Below are 18,846 nucleotides of genomic sequence, written 5' to 3'. Positions count from 1 at the left end.
GAACATTATTACCAGGTTAGCAGTAAATAACAAAAGCAGCAGCCAACATCGTTGAGCACTTAATGTGCACCAGATATGGATGTACCCACTTAACATGTTTAACTCACTTAATCCTGCCTGTGAGCTGGGTATTATTATTATATTCATTTTACAGTTGAGGAAACTGTGGCACAGCAATGCTTCTAAGTGTGCAGAGTTACACACCTAGGAGGTACAGAGGTATAGTTGATCTCAGAAGTCTGTGTTCTTAGTCACTTATTCATGACACATTTAGGGGAAAATGAAAAATACTCAGTAAGGAGTAAAAGTCTTTTATACTAACCTAGTATAATATTTTACCCACATTGTTTAAAACATATTCACACATTAACAAACATTGATTTGAAGTTTTGCTTTATATTTTTTATTAAAAATTTTTAAAAATTAGAGATGGGGGTCTCACCATGTTGTCGAGGCTGGTGCTGAACTCCTGGGCTCAAGGGATCTATACACCTCAGCCTTCCAAAGCACTGGGATTACAGACATGAGCCACCATGCCCAGACTTTTATATTTTTTAAATTAAAAACTATTACAAGGATTCCTTGGTAATCAATTAAATTAAGAATGATCCAGGAAAATTATGTGTAGCTCTGCTAAGAAATAGTTAATTAAATAATTAACTTTTGTTTAGGGAGCGGCAATTATTGGTACTAAAATAACAACCTTGAATTTATTTTAGAATGAACAATGACATATTTTCAAAGATGTTAATAAAAAGCTAAATGCAAGATTGTTGTGAAACCTCACTTACGCTAACATAATGACGCTTTGACTCAGTGGACTCAACATTTGCTTCTGAAGCATTTGGAAAACATCTTTAACATGTGAGATGCTTATTTGTTTCAAGTTAGTAAATACATAAAATGTGAAAGGTATTTTTCAATATCCTGTCAGCTAGAACTCTCTCAACTGACTTATTTGCCCATTATGATGAACATTTCCAGGCTTTGAAAAACCCAGAACTATCATCCTAATTTAAGACAAAAGTATATTTGGCATGAATTTGGTGCTGTATTTTCTATTTCATTCCCATTGATACTTCATACAGGTTTATATATGGCTGAACTCAGTCCACTACAGTAATAGAGAAAATTCCTTACTTCCGGACCATGTCAGATACAGTTTCTCTGAGATAATAAACATTTGGCATAAAGATTTATGAAGAAAATCAACTCCTGTCTATTATTATTTTACACTTAAAGCCAAATTACCTGTTGCGCAGTTGCTGGTGTCTCTAAGATTTCTGTCAATGTGTTCCCTGGCTGGTTCCGGATCACATCAATTATCAGCTTCTTGGTCCTTAACAAAACAGAGAAAGAGACAGACTTTCAGACTGTAGTCCTTATGCACAAAAATCTGTTTCTCCTAAGAGAGTGCACAGACACATGCAATAGTGAAGCTTCAAAGATAATACCTTACAATAAAACATTCTTGCAGATATTCACCAGGTCTGCTGTAAGGCTCCTGATAGTTTATGAATGCTTGATAATCAAAGTCTGGGCTTTCTATGCTTGATGTTGTAGGATTATACTGTCAGTAACATGGGCACAAGTGTGTCACAAGATTTCCTCTCTAAATACTTTTCCTTCTTTTTTAGACAGAGACTACTTTTTGATGGGCAGGGGGAGCAAGTGCCGCTGATACAGCCTGCTCCTGCAGAGTGCAGGAATGATATCTAATATTCTCCTTTCCTGACTTTAATAGCACCTAGACTTCTGGGCTGGCTTAATACCTCATAAGCCTTTAGGAGCCAGACCAACTGTTACCTTTCCTGCTATCAGAAAGCTATTAAAGAGTCTGAAGACCAGTGGGAGCAAACGTTCAGTGTGGGCTGTGGAGGCTTGGTCTGTCAGCTGACATAGCAGCGAGGAGGATGGTGTTCAAGGGCCTGAGCAACTAACAAATAGGGTTAGGTCCTCACCTTCAGGTGGAAGACAATAGAAGAGCTTCTCAGTAAACAGTAAAGAGCTGGAAAATTCTTCTGGAAGTACGAAAACCGTATGTAGGTGTTCTTTATGGCAATTGGCCACCCCTTCCTAGTGAGGGATCATGTTATGTAATTATGTACAAAGGTTTTAACATAAAAGCTAAAGGGTCAAGTTTGCTCACTTTTACATAAGGTGGAAACAGTATTATTGGAAAAGGCTTTCCTTCTAAAAAGAAAAAAAAGGGCCGGGTGCGGTGGCTCACTCCTGTAATCCCAGCATTTTGGGAGGCCGAGGTGGGCGGATCACCTGAGGTCAGAAGTTCCAGACCAGCCTGGCCAACATGGCGAAACCCCATCCCTACTAAGAATACAAAAATTGGCTGAGCCTGGTGGCGTGTGCTTGTAATTCCAGCTGCTCAGGAGGCCTAGGTGTGAGAATTGCTTAAACCTGGGAGGCAGAGGTTGCAGTAAGCTGAAATCGTGCCACTGCACTCCAGCCTGGGTGACAGAGTGAGATGCCATCTCAGATAGATATATAGATATATAGATAGATAGATAGATAGACAGATAGATAGATAAATAGAAAAGAAAGAAGAAAAGGAAACAGACAGAAGTTTGTTTAAATTATACGTACACTGGTCTAATCGACGTCTGAAGTTTCACTTTTACTGTAGTCCCGCTATTGCATTTAACTTTAGTTATTTCAGAGTCATTACATGATATCACTGAATGACTAATTTTTCTTCCTAAACTCTAGCAGGAAATGTTCATGTAGCATGAAATTTAGAAATGAAAAGAAAATTTTCACATTTTGAAGGATATGGGCAACTACTCCCAAATGACAGAGAAAACCCTCCAATTACAAATATATTACTTTTGAAAATAGGATAAAATCCAATAAGCCATCCGTAAACATCATTTTTGTCGTTTCCTATTTATCAGAAGTCTGTGTGAAAAGAACAATCACAATGTGTCTTCCTTGCCTCCCTTCCCCCTAGCCTTTGGAGAACCATTTCCTCTGGCCCCATGACCCTTTGCTGCTGGGGATTTACAGGCTGTCTGGGAATGCACAGCTAAATACTCCACGGAGAGTCAAAGGTGGGCCCACAGCTAATTACAGCCACGTGGGGGATGGCATGTTTCCTAAAGCGGCTGTGGCTGAGAAAGCCATGTATCCTTTCCTTCCTACACACCACCTTCCTCCAGCCATCATCATCAATGTATTAAACAGGAACACTGAGTTAAAAATAAAAGCTTTGGATGATTAAAAAAATGTCAATATAGTAACTTTCTTATTTGAAATAGTATTCTCAGAACTAATTGTGATATAGTTTCTAGGGAACTTCTAGTTCTTTAGAGAAGCTGTGTAATGACCAAATGACTGGAGTCAGTAAAACGTGCCCCACCAAAGACAAAGAATGTTTATTTGCTCAGGAGTTGCTGGAGGACAAATTGCTCACACAGCCTGTTTCTCTTGGGCTTCTACTGTACACCAGGCCTGTGGAATTCATTGCCAAAGTTCTACCTCAGACATAAGTAGCCATCCAGTCCCATGACAGGGAACCCACCTCCCTCCCACTACAGTGTGTCTAGTGCTTAAGGACGATGGGGACGGACAGATTTAAAGCCAAATCTGTCTTGGCTTGGACTCTTGTTGCATATTAGCCATATGGATTTGTGCAAGTTATATAATCCTTGTAGGTTTTGTTTTTCATTTATAAAACAGGAATCTCTCAGAACTGATGCAAGGATTGGATGAAAAGATTCAAAGCCTTCTGTGAGGTCTGGCACATGGTAAGCACTCATATGGTTGTTAAACCTGTGCTGCCCATGATGGCCGCCACTGGCCACAGGTGGCACTTGAGCACTTGAGACATGGCTAGTACAAACTGAGATGTGCTGTGTGAAACACACACTGGATTTTGAAGATGTTGTATGAAACAAAAAATGTACAGTATTTCATCAATTTTTTACATTTATTACATATTTAAATATTTTTGGATATATTGGGTTAAATAAAATATATTATTAGAATTAATTTCATCTATTTCTTTTTAAAATGAGGCTTCTAGAAAACTTAAAATTACATGTGGAGAGTACATTTTTTTCTTTTGGAGAGTACAATATTGGCATATTCCATTCTCAAACAGGAGCTCACTCTGAGAGGCCTGCCTTCCAGGGCTACCCAGTCATGAAACCTGGTTAGTCTTAGGACTGTGGCCCCAAGGGAGACCTTTGAAAAACAATCCAATCCCTGATTGTACAAATGTGGCAACTAAGACCTAAGACACTAGAGCTGCAGGAAACAAGTCCAATTCCCTTTCCAAATCAGCAGCTCCTGAAAAACCTATAGAGAAATGCCAAGACTGTGTCCCTCTATCCCCTCTTCCACCATCTTTCCTTTTTCCAAGTGAAACTGCTCAGTCCCTTAAAGCTCCTCACAATGGCATCTGCAGAGAGCTCACAGTCCTGCTCATATTCCAGTTGCCAATGACCTTAATATGCATCCCCCTTCCCACCCCAGTCCAAATATAACATTCTGGATATGGTCTGACCAGCATAAATCAACTGCTCTCCCTGAATGAGGAGGTATCTAATTTTGAAAAAGAATTGAGAAAAAAAGAGAAAGAAATACACCAGGGAGTTTATTCATCATAGCTGTGCTCAAACCCCACTGTAGATAAATGAGCCCATATGGCGCTTGTAAGCTGGTGTGATCCCTTGGGTTTGGCCACTCCATTCATATGGCATCTATTGTTACCAGTAGCATTCCTGAAGCTCCCCCTCTGTCATCTGCCTATACTGTGCCCCAAGGTCGAAAAGGAATCAGTGTTTGTGGAAACTAAGGAATATTTTCAATATTTAAAATCCTAACAACAGAATTTACATTATTAGCTCCAGACCTCAAATATCACCTTAGCCATTTAGTGCTTCTGCTAGTTTGGACCAAAAAACAAGGAAATCTTTCAGCTGGGATCATGGAACCTAAACTTAATCATGTGATAGGAAATTCTTAAGAGATGACAATTTAAGCACTCAAGCAGCTAAGTATGATTAAAAACCACAAATATTGCCTTCTACTTAAACGCACATACTTTTGTGGAAAACTAAGCTTAATTAAGGCCATAAGGATCACATATTTTAAGTTGAATCATAAGTTATAATGAAAGGTTGACAATTGCATAGTTTTATATAATTTATATGGTATTAATTATAATTTCATGTGATCATCATAGCCCTTCCTTTCCCCTCTCCTCTATATTATGGAGGAGAAAACTGATGGTGAGGCAACTTGCTGAGTTCCATGGTTAATAAGCGATAGATTGAGGTTATAACCCTATGTCATCCTAAGACTCCTCGACTAGGTTTTTAGGATTCCTCAACCAGGCTTTTTTTTTTTTTTTTTTTTTTTTTTTTTTAATATCCCTGTGCTTGGTAGTATTAGAAAAATAGCAATAGCCCAAACTGAGGTTCTCTATTCTATAAACATACACAAGGGAAAAAGAAATAGATGTTTCTTCCTACTCCGATATGTGCCCTTTGTCCCTCCTCTTTGGCCTGGAAAGATGCTCCAGCCTCCGTTACTCAGTAACTGCTCGGCTAATAATTCTCATTATTTATTCTAAGATTCCTAAGAATGCAAAGAACAATGACCTTACCCTTGACAAGTTGTAAAACTTTATGATCAAGAGTGTAGGCCCTGGAGGATTTAAAATCATGTGGGTTTGAATCTCTGCTCCACTTAGTAACTGTGTTACCCAGGAAAAGGTTTATACCTGTTCAATGCCTAGTTTCCTCATCTGTAAAATACTGATAATAACCTCCACTCTCTTGGGGTTGCTGAGAATATTACATACATATTTTATACATGTTTATTTTAATATATATACGCACATGTTATTCTCTTTCTCTCTTTATAGAGTGTGTGTCCCTTTTTCAAAATGCTTGGGCCCAAAAGTGTTTCAGATTTTTTATCTTTTCAGATTTTGGAATATTTGCATTATATACTTACTGCTTCATCGCTTCTCGGCCTTTTGGCTAAGATCAAGTGTATATACTTACTGCTTCAGCATCCTAAATCCGAATATTCAAAACGCTCCAACGAGCATTTCCTTTGACCACTGTCAGCTCTCAAAAGGTTTGGAATTCTGGAACACTTTGCATTTGTACAGTATATAAAAACTGTCCCTGGGCCATGGTAAGTACTACATAGGTGTTTGCTATTATCATCATCTTCATCTTCATCTAATGAGTAAGAATTATGAGACTAGCATGGAATTAAATTTACAAACATAATGATTAACAATGCCTCAAATTCTGCTACTATGGGGGCCTCCATGAAGATGAGTTACTCATGACTGGAAAGCTAGTGACATTGTAATTAAACATAAGGGCATTTCTGAAAGTTAAGAACACAATCTGTTTCACCAAAAAGCAGAATAGTTTTTTGATAGAGAAAAGCTAGATATTTTCACATTCCAATTGCTCTGCATTTCATGTCTGTCCACTTCATAACTTATAAAACTCATTGTCTGATTTTAGTTAAATTTGGTTCTCTAATGAATCTCAAGAACTATATCTTATGCTTGAGTTACAAATTTGGTTTATTAGCTTGGAAAAAAGTCATCCTCGTGAGAGTGTTCAAATCAATATTTTAAAGGAGTGGTCCCCAACCTTTTTGGCACCAGGGACAGGTTTTGTGGAAGACAATTTTTCCATGGACGGGGTGGGTGATGGTTTCCGGAAGATGATTCAAGTGCATTACATTTATTGTGCACTTTATTTCTATTATTATTGCATTGTAATATATAATGAAATAATTATACAACTCACCATAATACAGAATAAGTGCATGCCCTGAGCTTATTTTCCTGCAACTAGACAGTCCCATCTGTGGGTGATGGGAGACAGTGACAGATCATCAGGCATTAGATTCTCATAAGGAGTGTGCAACCTAGATCCCTTGCATGTGCAGTTCACAATAGGGTTCCTACTCCTATGAGAATCTACTGCTGCCACTGATCTGACAGGAGGTGGAGCTCAGGTGTTAATGCCAGTGATAGGGAGCAGCTGTAAATACAGATGAAGCTTCACTTGCTCCCCTCCTGCTGTGTGGCCTGGTTCCTAACAGGCCATGGACTGATACTGGTACTTTTAGACTTTAGTTTCCTTGCCTTAAAGAAAAAGACTCAGTTTTCAGGTTCCCTGTCAATGCTGCACTTTGTAATTATCTGTTAGTATCAAGATTTTTTCAAATATGTACTTTAAAGGAAATATATTTAGAAGCAGGGCTTGGCTAAAATCATAGAACTAATTCTATTGAACCTTTTGGGCAATACCCAAATTTCACTTTCAGGGATGGCTAACCAGTCAGTGTTGATTTCAAATTGTTACCTACATTGATCACTGGGCTGCTTAGTAAAGTCGTCGGCCAACAGTAAGATCTCACAGTATGCCAAGAGGAAGGCCTTTGAGCATAGAAGACTGAGGGCCTCTATTAAAACAATGGCCTCAAGTCTTTTTTACATAAATGGAAAAGTTGATCCTAAAATTCATGTATAACTGCAAGAGACCTATTCAACTGCAAGACTAAAACAATCTTGAAAAAGAAGAAAGAAGTTGGAGGACTTCCGTATTTCAAAGCTCACTACAAAGCTACAGTGATCAATATGGTATGGCACTAGTACAAGGATAGACATATAAGTGAATGGAGTAGAATTGAAAATCCAGAAATAAAGCCATACATGTATCGTCAATTAGTTTTTGACAAGGGTGCCTAGACCATTCTATGCAGAACGAAGAGTCTGTTTAACTAATAGTGCTAGGACAACTGGACATCCACACGCAAAAGAATGAAGGTGGGGCCAGGAGCGGTGGCTCACGCCTGTAATCCCAGCACTTTGGGAGGCCAAGGTGGGCAGATCATGAGGTCAGGAGATCGAGACCATCCTGGCTGACACGGTGAAACCTCGTCTCTACTAAAAACACAAAAAATTAGCTGGGCATGGTGGTGGACACCTGTAGTCCCAGCTACTTGGGAGGCTGAGGCAGGAGAATGGCATGAAACCAGGAGGCAGAGCTTGCAGTGACCCGAGATCGTGGCACTGCACTCCAGCCTGGGCAACAGAACAAGACTCTGTCTCAAACAAAAAACAACAACAATAACAACAAAAAAGAATGAAGGTGGACACCTGTCTCACACCACACACAAAAATTAACTCAAAAAGGGTTAATAGACCTAACTGTAAAAGCTAAAACTATAGAACCTTTAGAAGAAAACATTGGGGTAAATCTCACAAGTAACAACAGCAACAACAAAAACAGATAAACTGGACTTCATCAAAATTAAAAAAAAAAAAACATTTGTGCGGAAAAGGACATTATCAAGAGAGTAAAAAGACAACCCACAGAAAGGGCAAAAATATTTGCAAATCATACATCTGACAAGGGTCCAGTGTCCAGAATTTATAAACAACTCTTACAACTGAGGAATAAAACCACAAACAACCTAATTTTAAAATGGACAAAGGACTTAAATAGACATTTCTCCAAAAAGAATACATAAATACACAAGTGGATGGCAAACATATGGAAGGATCCTCAACATTATTGGTCATTGGAAAAGTACAAACCAAAACCACAGTGAGATACGATTTCATATTTTCAAGCAAAAGTTCAAAGACATAGGGTGCAGACTAGTAGTTGCTAGGGGCTGGGCAGCAGCAGGGAATGGGGAACGACTACTTAATGGGTACAGGGTTCACATCTGATAAAAAATGTTCTGGAACTAGACAACAGTGATGGTTGCACACTGTGAATGTACTAAATGCATGTACACTTTAAAATGGCTGAAATGGTAAGTTTTATGTGTATTTTACCACAATAAAAAATAAACCCACTGCTGGCTCTACATAGTGTGGTGATTAAAGAAGTGGATAGTGTTTGTTTCCAACACACATTGGGGGGCTGGGGGAGAGCCACACAAGGGCCGAGGCTGGGTAATGGGTAAGTCAAACAGAACAATGTCCCAGGTTTCCCAGGCTAAGACACATTGCTTCCAGATAGGCCTGACTTTTATGGTTTTATCTTTAAATGTGATTTCCTAGAATTTGCAGAATCATGGAGACTTGTGTTCAGGAATAAGTATAAATATATATGATATTCAGATTATCTGATACTTTGAACTACTCAAATTGTGATTCTCAGATATCATGCAGACATTTGAGTTGACTGGATTTAGAAAATGGTGTTCAAATAGCAGACAAAACTAAGAAAAAATTTCTTCCCATTACTTCTAAAGGACAAAGCTTATGAGATCATGGGATACTTGGCCTAATTTCATTTACATGGCAAAACCACACAATCTATATTTCCAGTTATCTTTATAATTGGCACTTGTTCAGAGGAACCCAGGGTGTAGACTTTCTCCCCCTTTCTCTCCTGCCCTGCCCTGAATTGTCTCCCTGAAATTTTGATCTGCCTTGGTAATCTGTAGTCAAAAAGAACTGCCCTCAACTCTTGTGAGGCCAAGGGTGAGTCCTAGTCTTGCAACTTGGTCGCGGTCCTACTGTCGAGCTGTGCTCTCCACGCCTGTAAGACAGGGGCTGTTACCAGCTTACCTACTGTTGTATCCCAGCCTCAAGCCCAGTGCATGAACACAGAGTAGGTAGTCAAGCATTTGCTGCATGACCGAATGGAGCCTCAGATGATCTGAGGACAAAATCAACAAGTCTAAGAGAAGAACATATCAACACAGCACAGTGAAGAAGCTCTTCCTGTTGTTTTCATAGATGATTGAATGTTTAAAAAAAAAATCAAGTGGAGATGAATGCTGTCTTCATTCACACTTCAAGCACACTTCAACACATCAGTGGCAGGAGAGAAAGCTCTTGCCACAAATTAAAACAACCTCAGAACTCAGGACAGGTAGCTTGGAAGTAATATGCTTAGTATTGTTTCAACACATACTTCTTCCCTTTTGTCCTCATTTTTCCACTTCCAGTCTCCATCTCACCCCAATACATAACTGTTCTAATGTACTGATATGCATTCTTGGGTTTGTATAAGTTCTTGAAAACTGCATTGCTTGGTCAGCGTGTGCTTTTGATTTATGGTGTTGTATCATGAATTTCATTCTCTTTCTTACTCTGTGTGTAAAGGATGGATGTGGAATATCCCTGATTCTTTGATGGAGAAAAGATAGTATTATTTAAAGTGTGAATGCTTCACTTGAAATCTTTGGCGGCAGGAAGCAGGGTACAAATAAAGTCAAAGCTGGTAAACATATCCAGGATCAGTTTAACAGGAAGGAAGGCCAATAAATCAGATGCTATCATAATGTCTTATTGTAGGTATGTGTTTTTACATTATGATTTTATACCGGAAATTAACGTTGGTTAACTGAATTTCCTCACTAATCTTCTGGCCACTCTGTAATAGATCTTTCTCTTCAGTTACCTAAGGACTTGCATAAACTGAGTTAATCATTTCTCAAAGGAAAAAATCAAATTACTACATGGAAAACTAAAAACCAAGGAAGGTGTTGTAAACTATCATAATATTTAATTCCTTCCTAAATTCTAAAGAGTCTATTATCCTTTGGTTAGATGTTTGATGGATATACATAATAGATTTCAATGTTCACATACTTTTAAATAAACTAGTTGGGATTTAGCCTTATTTGAATTTGCATGGTTTAAGACGTGTATTTGGAGACATGTGCCCTTTAACCCCCAAACTTACTTTATCATGAGGCTTCGGCTATCTATAGCTTCACCGTCCTCTATGTCATATTTGCTTGTCAAGACAAGAGAAATCTCGGTCTTTGAAAGCTGACTTAGTGTATTTGCCTTGTTAGGGTCATTGGGGTCAACTGCTCCTTCCCCTGTAGGGAAAAAAACCTAGCGTTATTTTTCCAATTCACTCTTTGTGATGATGGCACCAACAATGTAAGATAAAGGTTCTGTGGGAAAGACAGGCTCAGTAATTACATGGGAGATCATGGTCTTCACAAAACCCACATTCTACTATAGCTGAAGTGGCTTTTAAAATATCTGATTGAAAAATTAAAATGACACGGGACATAGGTATTGCAAATACCAACAAATTACTAAAAAGGATAACTTAATAAAAATATTTCTCATTTTCTAATAAATTTGGTTCTTTAATGATGCCTTCTTTCTGTATAATACAGGTTGACAATTCCTTTTTGACATATCTGGAGCTTATCTTCAAGAATATTGAATTATTTTATAATCCCGGACTCTATCAATTACAGAACTCTTACTGTAGGAAGGGGCAAGTGTAGTTGTTATTCTTTAAATATCCTTAAGCATTAAATTCCAAAATAATTGTTTTATCTAGGATAGGAAAACCAACGAACCAACCAACCAACCCACCCAATTAAACAAAAACCAAGGGATAAGTAGAAGGAACAAGCTCTTACCAAGAAAAGATTCCACGGTCGGCACCTCTCCCAGTGACCCCAGCAATTCACTCAGTAAATCATTTTTCTCAGGGGCAATTGCATCCTGGTGTTCCAACAGGAGCTTTATGTAGAAAGCAACACACACACAAAGAAAAAAGTAAATTCTCAACTGTACCATATTTATATGAAAATTTTCATAATTTCCTCCTTATACCATTTAAATCTTAAATATGAGTATGACATTTATAAAAATTAGAGACATAGATACAGTTTTTATTGTATCTCAGAGGGAAGTACCTACTCTACATCAAGAAATTGTTGCAAGAAACGTGTTCATAAACCCTTTTTCAGCAAGGTCTGCCAAGGGGGAGCCTTCTACCACCTGATCTCTGTGCTTCACTCTTCCTCCATAGAAAAAGTCAAAGTTGGGGGAAAGAGTCCAGAATGAGGCAGGTCTTTCAGCTAACGTTGGTAGCAAACTGGAAGGGCATTTACATCTCTATGCAGAAATCAAATACCACAGTTACCTTCTTCTTAATCACTACTATTAGCTGTTTCAATCTGTCTTGCATTGAAGATCTCTCATGGTTAAGGATGTAAGAGACCTAGATGTCCTGAGTGGTTTCCCCTTTCCTTATCCTAAGAAAGCCCAAAGATGAGTAACATCTGCTGGGGTGTCTTACCAGGTCTTACAGGAAACAGCATTAACTCCTGAGGGGTAGCAGCACTCAGGGGAAACCATGAAAGACAACGCATCTGTTTTTTTTTTTTAATTTAAACAAATTTTAATGGAGTCAGTTTAATTGTTACAACCTTATACATGAACAGCGACACACCTGTTTTTGCTTGCATTTCTAATTAGATTGAAACAACATTTCCAAAGTACGGAACTAGTAATCCTGGAGACAGGAGATAAAATTTGTTGTTCTCAGCAACTATTTTATAAAACTCTGCATCATAATGATAAAGCTAGTTCCTTTTCCATTTCCAATCTTTTTTCCAACAGCTTTACCAAAATAGAATTCAGATACATCAAATCCACTCACTTAAAATGTACGATGCAATGGCTTCTAGTGTATTCACAGAGCTGTGCAGCCATTACCACTCTCTGACTGTAGAACAGTTTCACTGCCCTAAAAGAAACCGTGTACCCATTGGCAGTCACTCTCCATTATCTCTTCTTTCTATCCCCTAGAAACCACAAATATACCTGTATGTATTTGACTACTCTAGGTACCTTAGATAAGTGGTATTTGTCTTTTTGTGACTGGCTCATTTAAATTAGCATAATGTCCTCAAGGTTCCTCCATGTTGTAGCATGTATCAGAATTTCCTTCTTTTTAAAGCTGAATAACATTGTATTGTATGAATATAACACATTTTATCCATTCATCTAGTGATAGACGCTTGGCTGTTGTGAACAATGCTGCTATGAACATGAGTGAACAAATAACTCTTTGACTCTGCTTTCAATTTTTCATGGGTATACTTCCAGAAGTGGAACTGTTAGATTATGAGGTAATTCTATGTTTAATTTTTTTAAATTGATCGTGCCGCCATACTCCAGCCTCTATGTTTAAATTTTTGAGGAATGACCATCCTTCTTCCATAGCAGCTGCACCATTTTACATTCCCACCAACAGGGTGCAAGGGTTGCATTTTCTTCACATCCTTCTCAACACTTATTTTCTGCTTTGTTTTTTTTTTTATTTTGATATTAATCATCCTACTGGGTGTGAGTGGTATCTCCCTGCAGTTTCAGTTTTGATTTCTCTGATTATTAGTGATGCTGACCATCTGTATACTTCTCTGGAAAAACATCTGTTTAAGTCCTTTGTTTATATTATAATTGGGTTGTTTTGTTGTCGATTTGTAGAAATTCTTTACTTATTCTAGATATTAACCCTTTACCAGACGTGTGATTTGCAATTATTTTCTCCCATTCCATAGGTTATCTTTTCACTCAGTTGATTGTGTCCTTTGATGTGTAATTGTCCAATTTTTAAATTGGATTATGTTTCTATCATTGAGTTGTAGGATTTCTTTATATATTCTAGATACAAGTCCCCAATCAAATACATTATTTACAATTATTTTCTTTCATTCTCTTGGTTGTCTTCTCAAGTTTCTTTTTTTTTTTTTTTTTTTTTTGAGACAAAGTCTCGCTTTGTTGCCCAGGCTGGAGTGGTTCACTTCACTGCAAGCTCCACCTCCCAGGCTCAAGTGACTCTCGTGCCTCAGACGTCCGAGTAGCTGGGATTACAGGCATGTGTCACCACACCTGGTTAATTTTTTGCATTTTTTAGTAGAGATAGGCTTTCTCCATGTTGGCCAGGCTGGTCTTGAACTCCTGGCCTCAAGTGATCCACCTGCTTCAGCCTCCCAACATGCTGGGATTACAGGTGTGAGCCACTGCACCTGGATGAATTTTTTTTTTTTTCTTAAATGAGACAAGGTCTCACTCTGTCACCCAGGCTAGGGTACAATGGCATGATCATGGCTCACTGCAGCATCGAACTCCTGGCTTTAAGGGATCCTCCTGTCTCATTCTCTCGAGTAGCTAGGACTACAGGCATGCACCATTACACCAAGCTAATTTTTTTTCCTATTTTGTAGAGACGGGGGCTCACTCTGTTGCCCAGGCTGATCTCGAACTCCTGGCCTCAAGCAATCCTCCCACTTTGGCCTCCCAAAGTACTAGGATTACAAGCGTCAGCCACCATGTCTAGCCTCAATTTCTTGATATTACTGTTTATAGCTCAAAAGTTTTCAATTTTGATGAAGTCTAGTTTATTTCCTTCCTTTGCTGCTTGTGTGTTTGGTGTCATATCTAAGAAACTACTACCTAATCCAAGGTCACAAAGATTTACTCCTATATCTTATTTCGAAGAGATCTATAGTTTTAGCTGTTACATCTATGTCCATCACCCATTTTGAGTTCAGTTTTTGTATAGAGTGGAAGGAAGGGGCACAACTACATTCTTTGGCATGTGAATTTCCAGTTGTCCCAGTACCATTTGGAGACACTATTTTCCCATTGAACTTAGTCCCTTGTCAGAATGAATTAACCATAAATGTGATGGCTTATTTCTAGACTCTCGATTCTATCCTGTTGGTCTTTATGTCTAACCTTATGCCAGCATAGCACTGTCTTGATTACTGCCTTTTCCGTTCTCTTCTAATCTTTAAGATTAGTGAAGGAAAGAGTATCTGTTCAATGCTAAATTTTTCTTAACATTTCCCTGACACATGCAGAGTTGTTAACAAAGAGAGAACACACCTCAGATACATAACTTCAAGGCAAGGCAGTGATTATCCAACTATTTTGTTTTCATTACACTTATTTTCTTCTAAAGTTTCTGTGTATGGCAAAGCAGGCTAGTTTTTCACTATAGTAGAGGTACTTTGTTTTAAAGCAAAGAAATTACGTGTTGTTTTGAAAATGGTGAGTTGATTCAAAGAAAGGCATTAAATAAATAATAGAGGTGATACAAAGACCAGGCAAAATCTGGAAAGGTGGTACATATGATGTTTTGGAGGGAAAATTAAGAGACAAGAACAAAATATGCAAGATGGATAAATTTATGTTCTTGTTCTCTGATGAGCCAGGGCAACTGATTTGGCTGTTTTCTTTGGAAATAATTATTTAGGTGTCCACCTTCTACCCTTTATTCTGACAAAATTTCCTGATAATGTCTTCTTAAAGAGCTTATTTGGAAGTTCTTACATCTTCCTTAGAGAAAGGGGTAAGCACATGGCCACAGGCTTGGCAAATCTTGCTACTGCTGTGCTTGTGTCTGCACACGGACGCCTCCACACAGAAGGCAGACAGTAAACAGGACAGTCTTCCTATGAAATTACACAATTTCCCCACATTACATCTGCTTCCAACCTAACACAGGAAGGAATTCCAAATCAGTCACAAGCTCTCTTTCCCAGGATTGAATTCTGTTTTCCATTCTTGTTAACAAAAGAACAGACTGTTTCTCCTTAAAGACTTCTAAGACTTCTAAATTAACACAGTAACATTTTCTCTCTGCTACCCTTGGGAAAGAATCTCTCTCTCTAAACAAGTACTCCCCACCATTTTTTTCGCATGTGGATATTGCATTCAGCAAATTTGCACCCAATATGTGCACATTCTTTGAAGACAGATAACGTACCATAAAAACAGACAAATGGGTCATTGCTCAAATATAAATGAGTCTGTCCAGTGGATAATTATTTCTGTAAGTAATGCATTGCTAGATTGCTGGACAGTTTTCCTTGTAATCTAGGGTGTTCATATACAGAGAAAAGGATAGCCTATTCATTTAATCAGTACGTACTGAGAGCTTGATGTAAATGTCAGGGAAGTTCCCTGTTCCAACCCTGAAAGAAGAAAATCAATACTAGATTCAATCTTTCCTTCAAACCTAGTTTCAAGCTTTAGTTTCTTAGAAGAGCTTAATAATAGACTGAAATTTTAAGCAGCTAATCTGCCACTTGTTAGTATGTCTGGTTTGATGGGGGCCAGAGCACAACCTTTGAGAATGTGTATTTGTTATGCTTTCCCCTTAGTTGTCTGTATAATCCAAAGTCGGGTGCATCCTTAACTGAAGCATCTAGAACTTGAATGTGCATCTGAATCCTCTGGGATCTTGTTACAATGCAGGTTCTAATTTGGGATGTCCAGGGTGCATTGCTAACATATCCTCAGGACCTTGCTTTAACTCATAAGGTCTGAAACTATTCTTGAAATGGTTACCTTTTAAAAACCAAGATTTTTTCATGAAATAAGTTCCAATTGATCTTAAAAAGAAAACAACGCAAACCCCTCAATGCTTAGCTTTTTTTTTTTTTAATTTTAATGTTTGAAAAGTCATCTAAAGCCTCCCAGTTCCTTCCCCATGCCACTGAGCACAATGCCCTGCACCCAACAGATACTTAATACATGTAATGGCTGACGGCAGTGATGTCTGCATGCAAATCAGATGTAGATGTCATAACACAGCACATGATGTGAAAAACTGCCTGCTTCCAAGAAATGGGGGTTTCCAGAACAATGGAAGTGATTCTTTGCAGAAGGCTACTATTGGGTGGTAGTTTCTTGTTTTCTTTGTGTAGCCTGCTTATTATCGCTCTACATTAAAACATTAGAATAAAAAGAATATTCTCATTTCCCCCAGAATATTACTGGAAAAGCTGAGAGGGTTCCTGGAAGAGGGGAGAGACAGGGTGTGGGTCTACATAGCATGGCTTTGGCAGATGAGAACACCATAGCCTGTCCCTGCTCAGGGCTTAAACTGCATATTTACGATCTGGCTTTATTTTTATTATTTATTTATTTTTTGAGGCAGGGTCTCGCTCTGTTGCCCAGGCTGGAGTGCAGTGGCACGATCATAGATCACTGCAGCCTCAGACTCCTGAGCTCAAGTGATCCTCCCACCTCAGCCTCTTAAGTAGCGACTGACTACAGGCGACTGACTACAGGCACGTACCACCAAACCCGGCTAGTTTTAAAAAAATTTTTAGTAGAGATAGGGGTCTCACTATGTTGCTTGGGCTAGTCTCAAACTTGTGGGCTCGAGTGATCCTCCTGCCTCAGTCTCCCAAATTGTTGGGATTACAGGCATATGCCACCATCCCAGTCACAATCTGGCTTTGTAAATGGATTATGCCAAAAGTACACTTTCTTTTTTGAGGAGAAGTTTTATTAATGTATAGGAGTCAGGGAATAAATATATTATGTAAAAACAGAATTTTGTTGTTTGGGAGAAGGAGTTTTATTAATGTATAAGAGTCATGGAATAAATAATTACGGGAATTTTAGGGTTAAGAATATGAGTATTAGCACATGTGTACAACAAGTCCTGTAGAGATTAAGCATTTTCAAGATAACAGACGCCTAAATCATGGGTCCATTGCTAAGACGCCTCCCCATCCCCACTTACTGAGTGTGTGCTGATGATTTCTTCAATTGAAATATAAATGACTGGTTTGCTGACTGTCACCAGGTCTGTGTATTTGTCCATATTAAACTTCTCTTCTGGCTCAGGCACATTACATGCTTCTTTGAAATATTTCCTAATAAAGGGGGGAAAAGTCTTAAGATAGACTCAAATGTGTGCATTAAACAGTTTCATCAAAATAGCTAGGAGATTTTGAATGATGACATGTACTTTGTTCCCATCTCAAACCTTGAGAGGACGTGTTACAGCTTCTTCCAGGCTGGCTCCTGGCTGTCGGAGCTGCATCCATGTTTCTGGATATTGGACCCAGCTCCTCAAACAGGACTGGAGAGAGTGGCAAGGGCCTCAGGCCCTGTTTGTGACTCAGTGATAATAGTGACCTATGTGCAGGTCATCTTAAAAATGTTATTTTAAAAATGGTCCCTGAAACTTAAAAAGTCAAAAATGATAATTCTTGATCTAAGAATCAAGTCTGTGTGAGGAATACAATAGAAAAAAAGCAATTAGTCAAATTTGCTGCTTTAAACAGCACAAGCTCCTGGGCCCACATCACCCTAATCACCCTTCAGAGCTTCTGTTACCAGTTTGGCAAAAATGAGATTAAGTCTACTCTTCTTCGTTGCTGCAAATATCTGCCGGCCGATGGAAAGATTGTTAAGGCTAGATACCCAAATACATAACATGTCCCAGTACTCAGACCCTGAAAAGTCTATTTTAAGCTAAAGCAAGTTTTGACAGAGATCAAGAAAAGTGAGGCATGCTGTGATCACAGTTGAGTAGTGCTATGTATTTTTTGTCTAAATAATTCTTGTGCAGGTCAAATATATATTTTATTCTATCAAGTTGTAAATGTTTCATATGCCTGAAATCATTGTCGACATCTCTCCTACGGGCACCTGGGTCTTATGTACCAGAAATGACCTCTGCTTTCCCAGCCAGAGGCTGGGGGAGGTTAAACAGCAGAGCCCTGTTGTGGGGAGCATGTTCCTATGTGACAGTCGGCTTTCCTGTGCTGCTTTGGTTATAATTTTTTGTAGATTTCTGAGAAACATGAAGGATAAATATGAGTGGAAGAAAGGACAAGTTTAGAAGAGGCTCACTTCTTTGGTCTTATTTCTTTTTAAATAAAGAGTAGCTGGGAACATAAATGACTGATAGGAATAACAGCAGTTAAAAGTTCATGAGAAATGTGGGAAATGGATATTAATTTGTGTGTGTGTATGTGTGTGTGTGTATGTGTGTGTGTGTGTGTGACAGAGTCTCACCCTGTCACCTGGGCTGGAGTACAGTAGCACAAACATGGCTCACTGCAGCCTCGACCTCCCGGGCTCAAGTGATCCTCCTGTCTCAGCCTCCTGAGTAGCTGGTTCTACAGGTGTGTGCCACCACACCTGGATAATTTTTAAAATTTTTTGTAGAGATGAGGTCTCCCTATATTGCCCAGTCTGGATATTACTTTATTAGTGAGAAGAATGAAAAATTAGCAGCTTGAAAAACCAAC

The 18,846-nt window shown here is 38.6% G+C and overlaps 1 protein-coding gene across 2 annotated transcripts in view; it reads right to left on the bottom strand.

Annotated features, from left to right (window-relative positions):
- Nucleotides 1-18,846, bottom strand: part of IQGAP2 (IQ motif containing GTPase activating protein 2) — a 307,861-nt gene that overhangs the window by 12,266 nt on the left and 276,749 nt on the right. For both annotated transcript variants that reach the window (XM_003261487.4, XM_012505474.2), the window contains 4 exons: nt 17,328-17,460; nt 11,413-11,515; nt 10,710-10,851; nt 1,252-1,339 (listed from right to left, as the gene is read on the bottom strand). In XM_003261487.4, coding sequence (XP_003261535.2) covers nt 1,252-1,339; nt 10,710-10,851; nt 11,413-11,515; nt 17,328-17,460 — 466 coding nt within the window. The remainder of the gene's footprint in view (nt 1-1,251; nt 1,340-10,709; nt 10,852-11,412; nt 11,516-17,327; nt 17,461-18,846) is intronic.

This window comes from Nomascus leucogenys, chromosome 2 (assembly GCF_006542625.1).
Source record: "Nomascus leucogenys isolate Asia chromosome 2, Asia_NLE_v1, whole genome shotgun sequence".
NCBI lineage: Eukaryota > Metazoa > Chordata > Mammalia > Primates > Hylobatidae > Nomascus > Nomascus leucogenys.
This window is presented reverse-complemented; position numbering and strand designations above follow the sequence as displayed.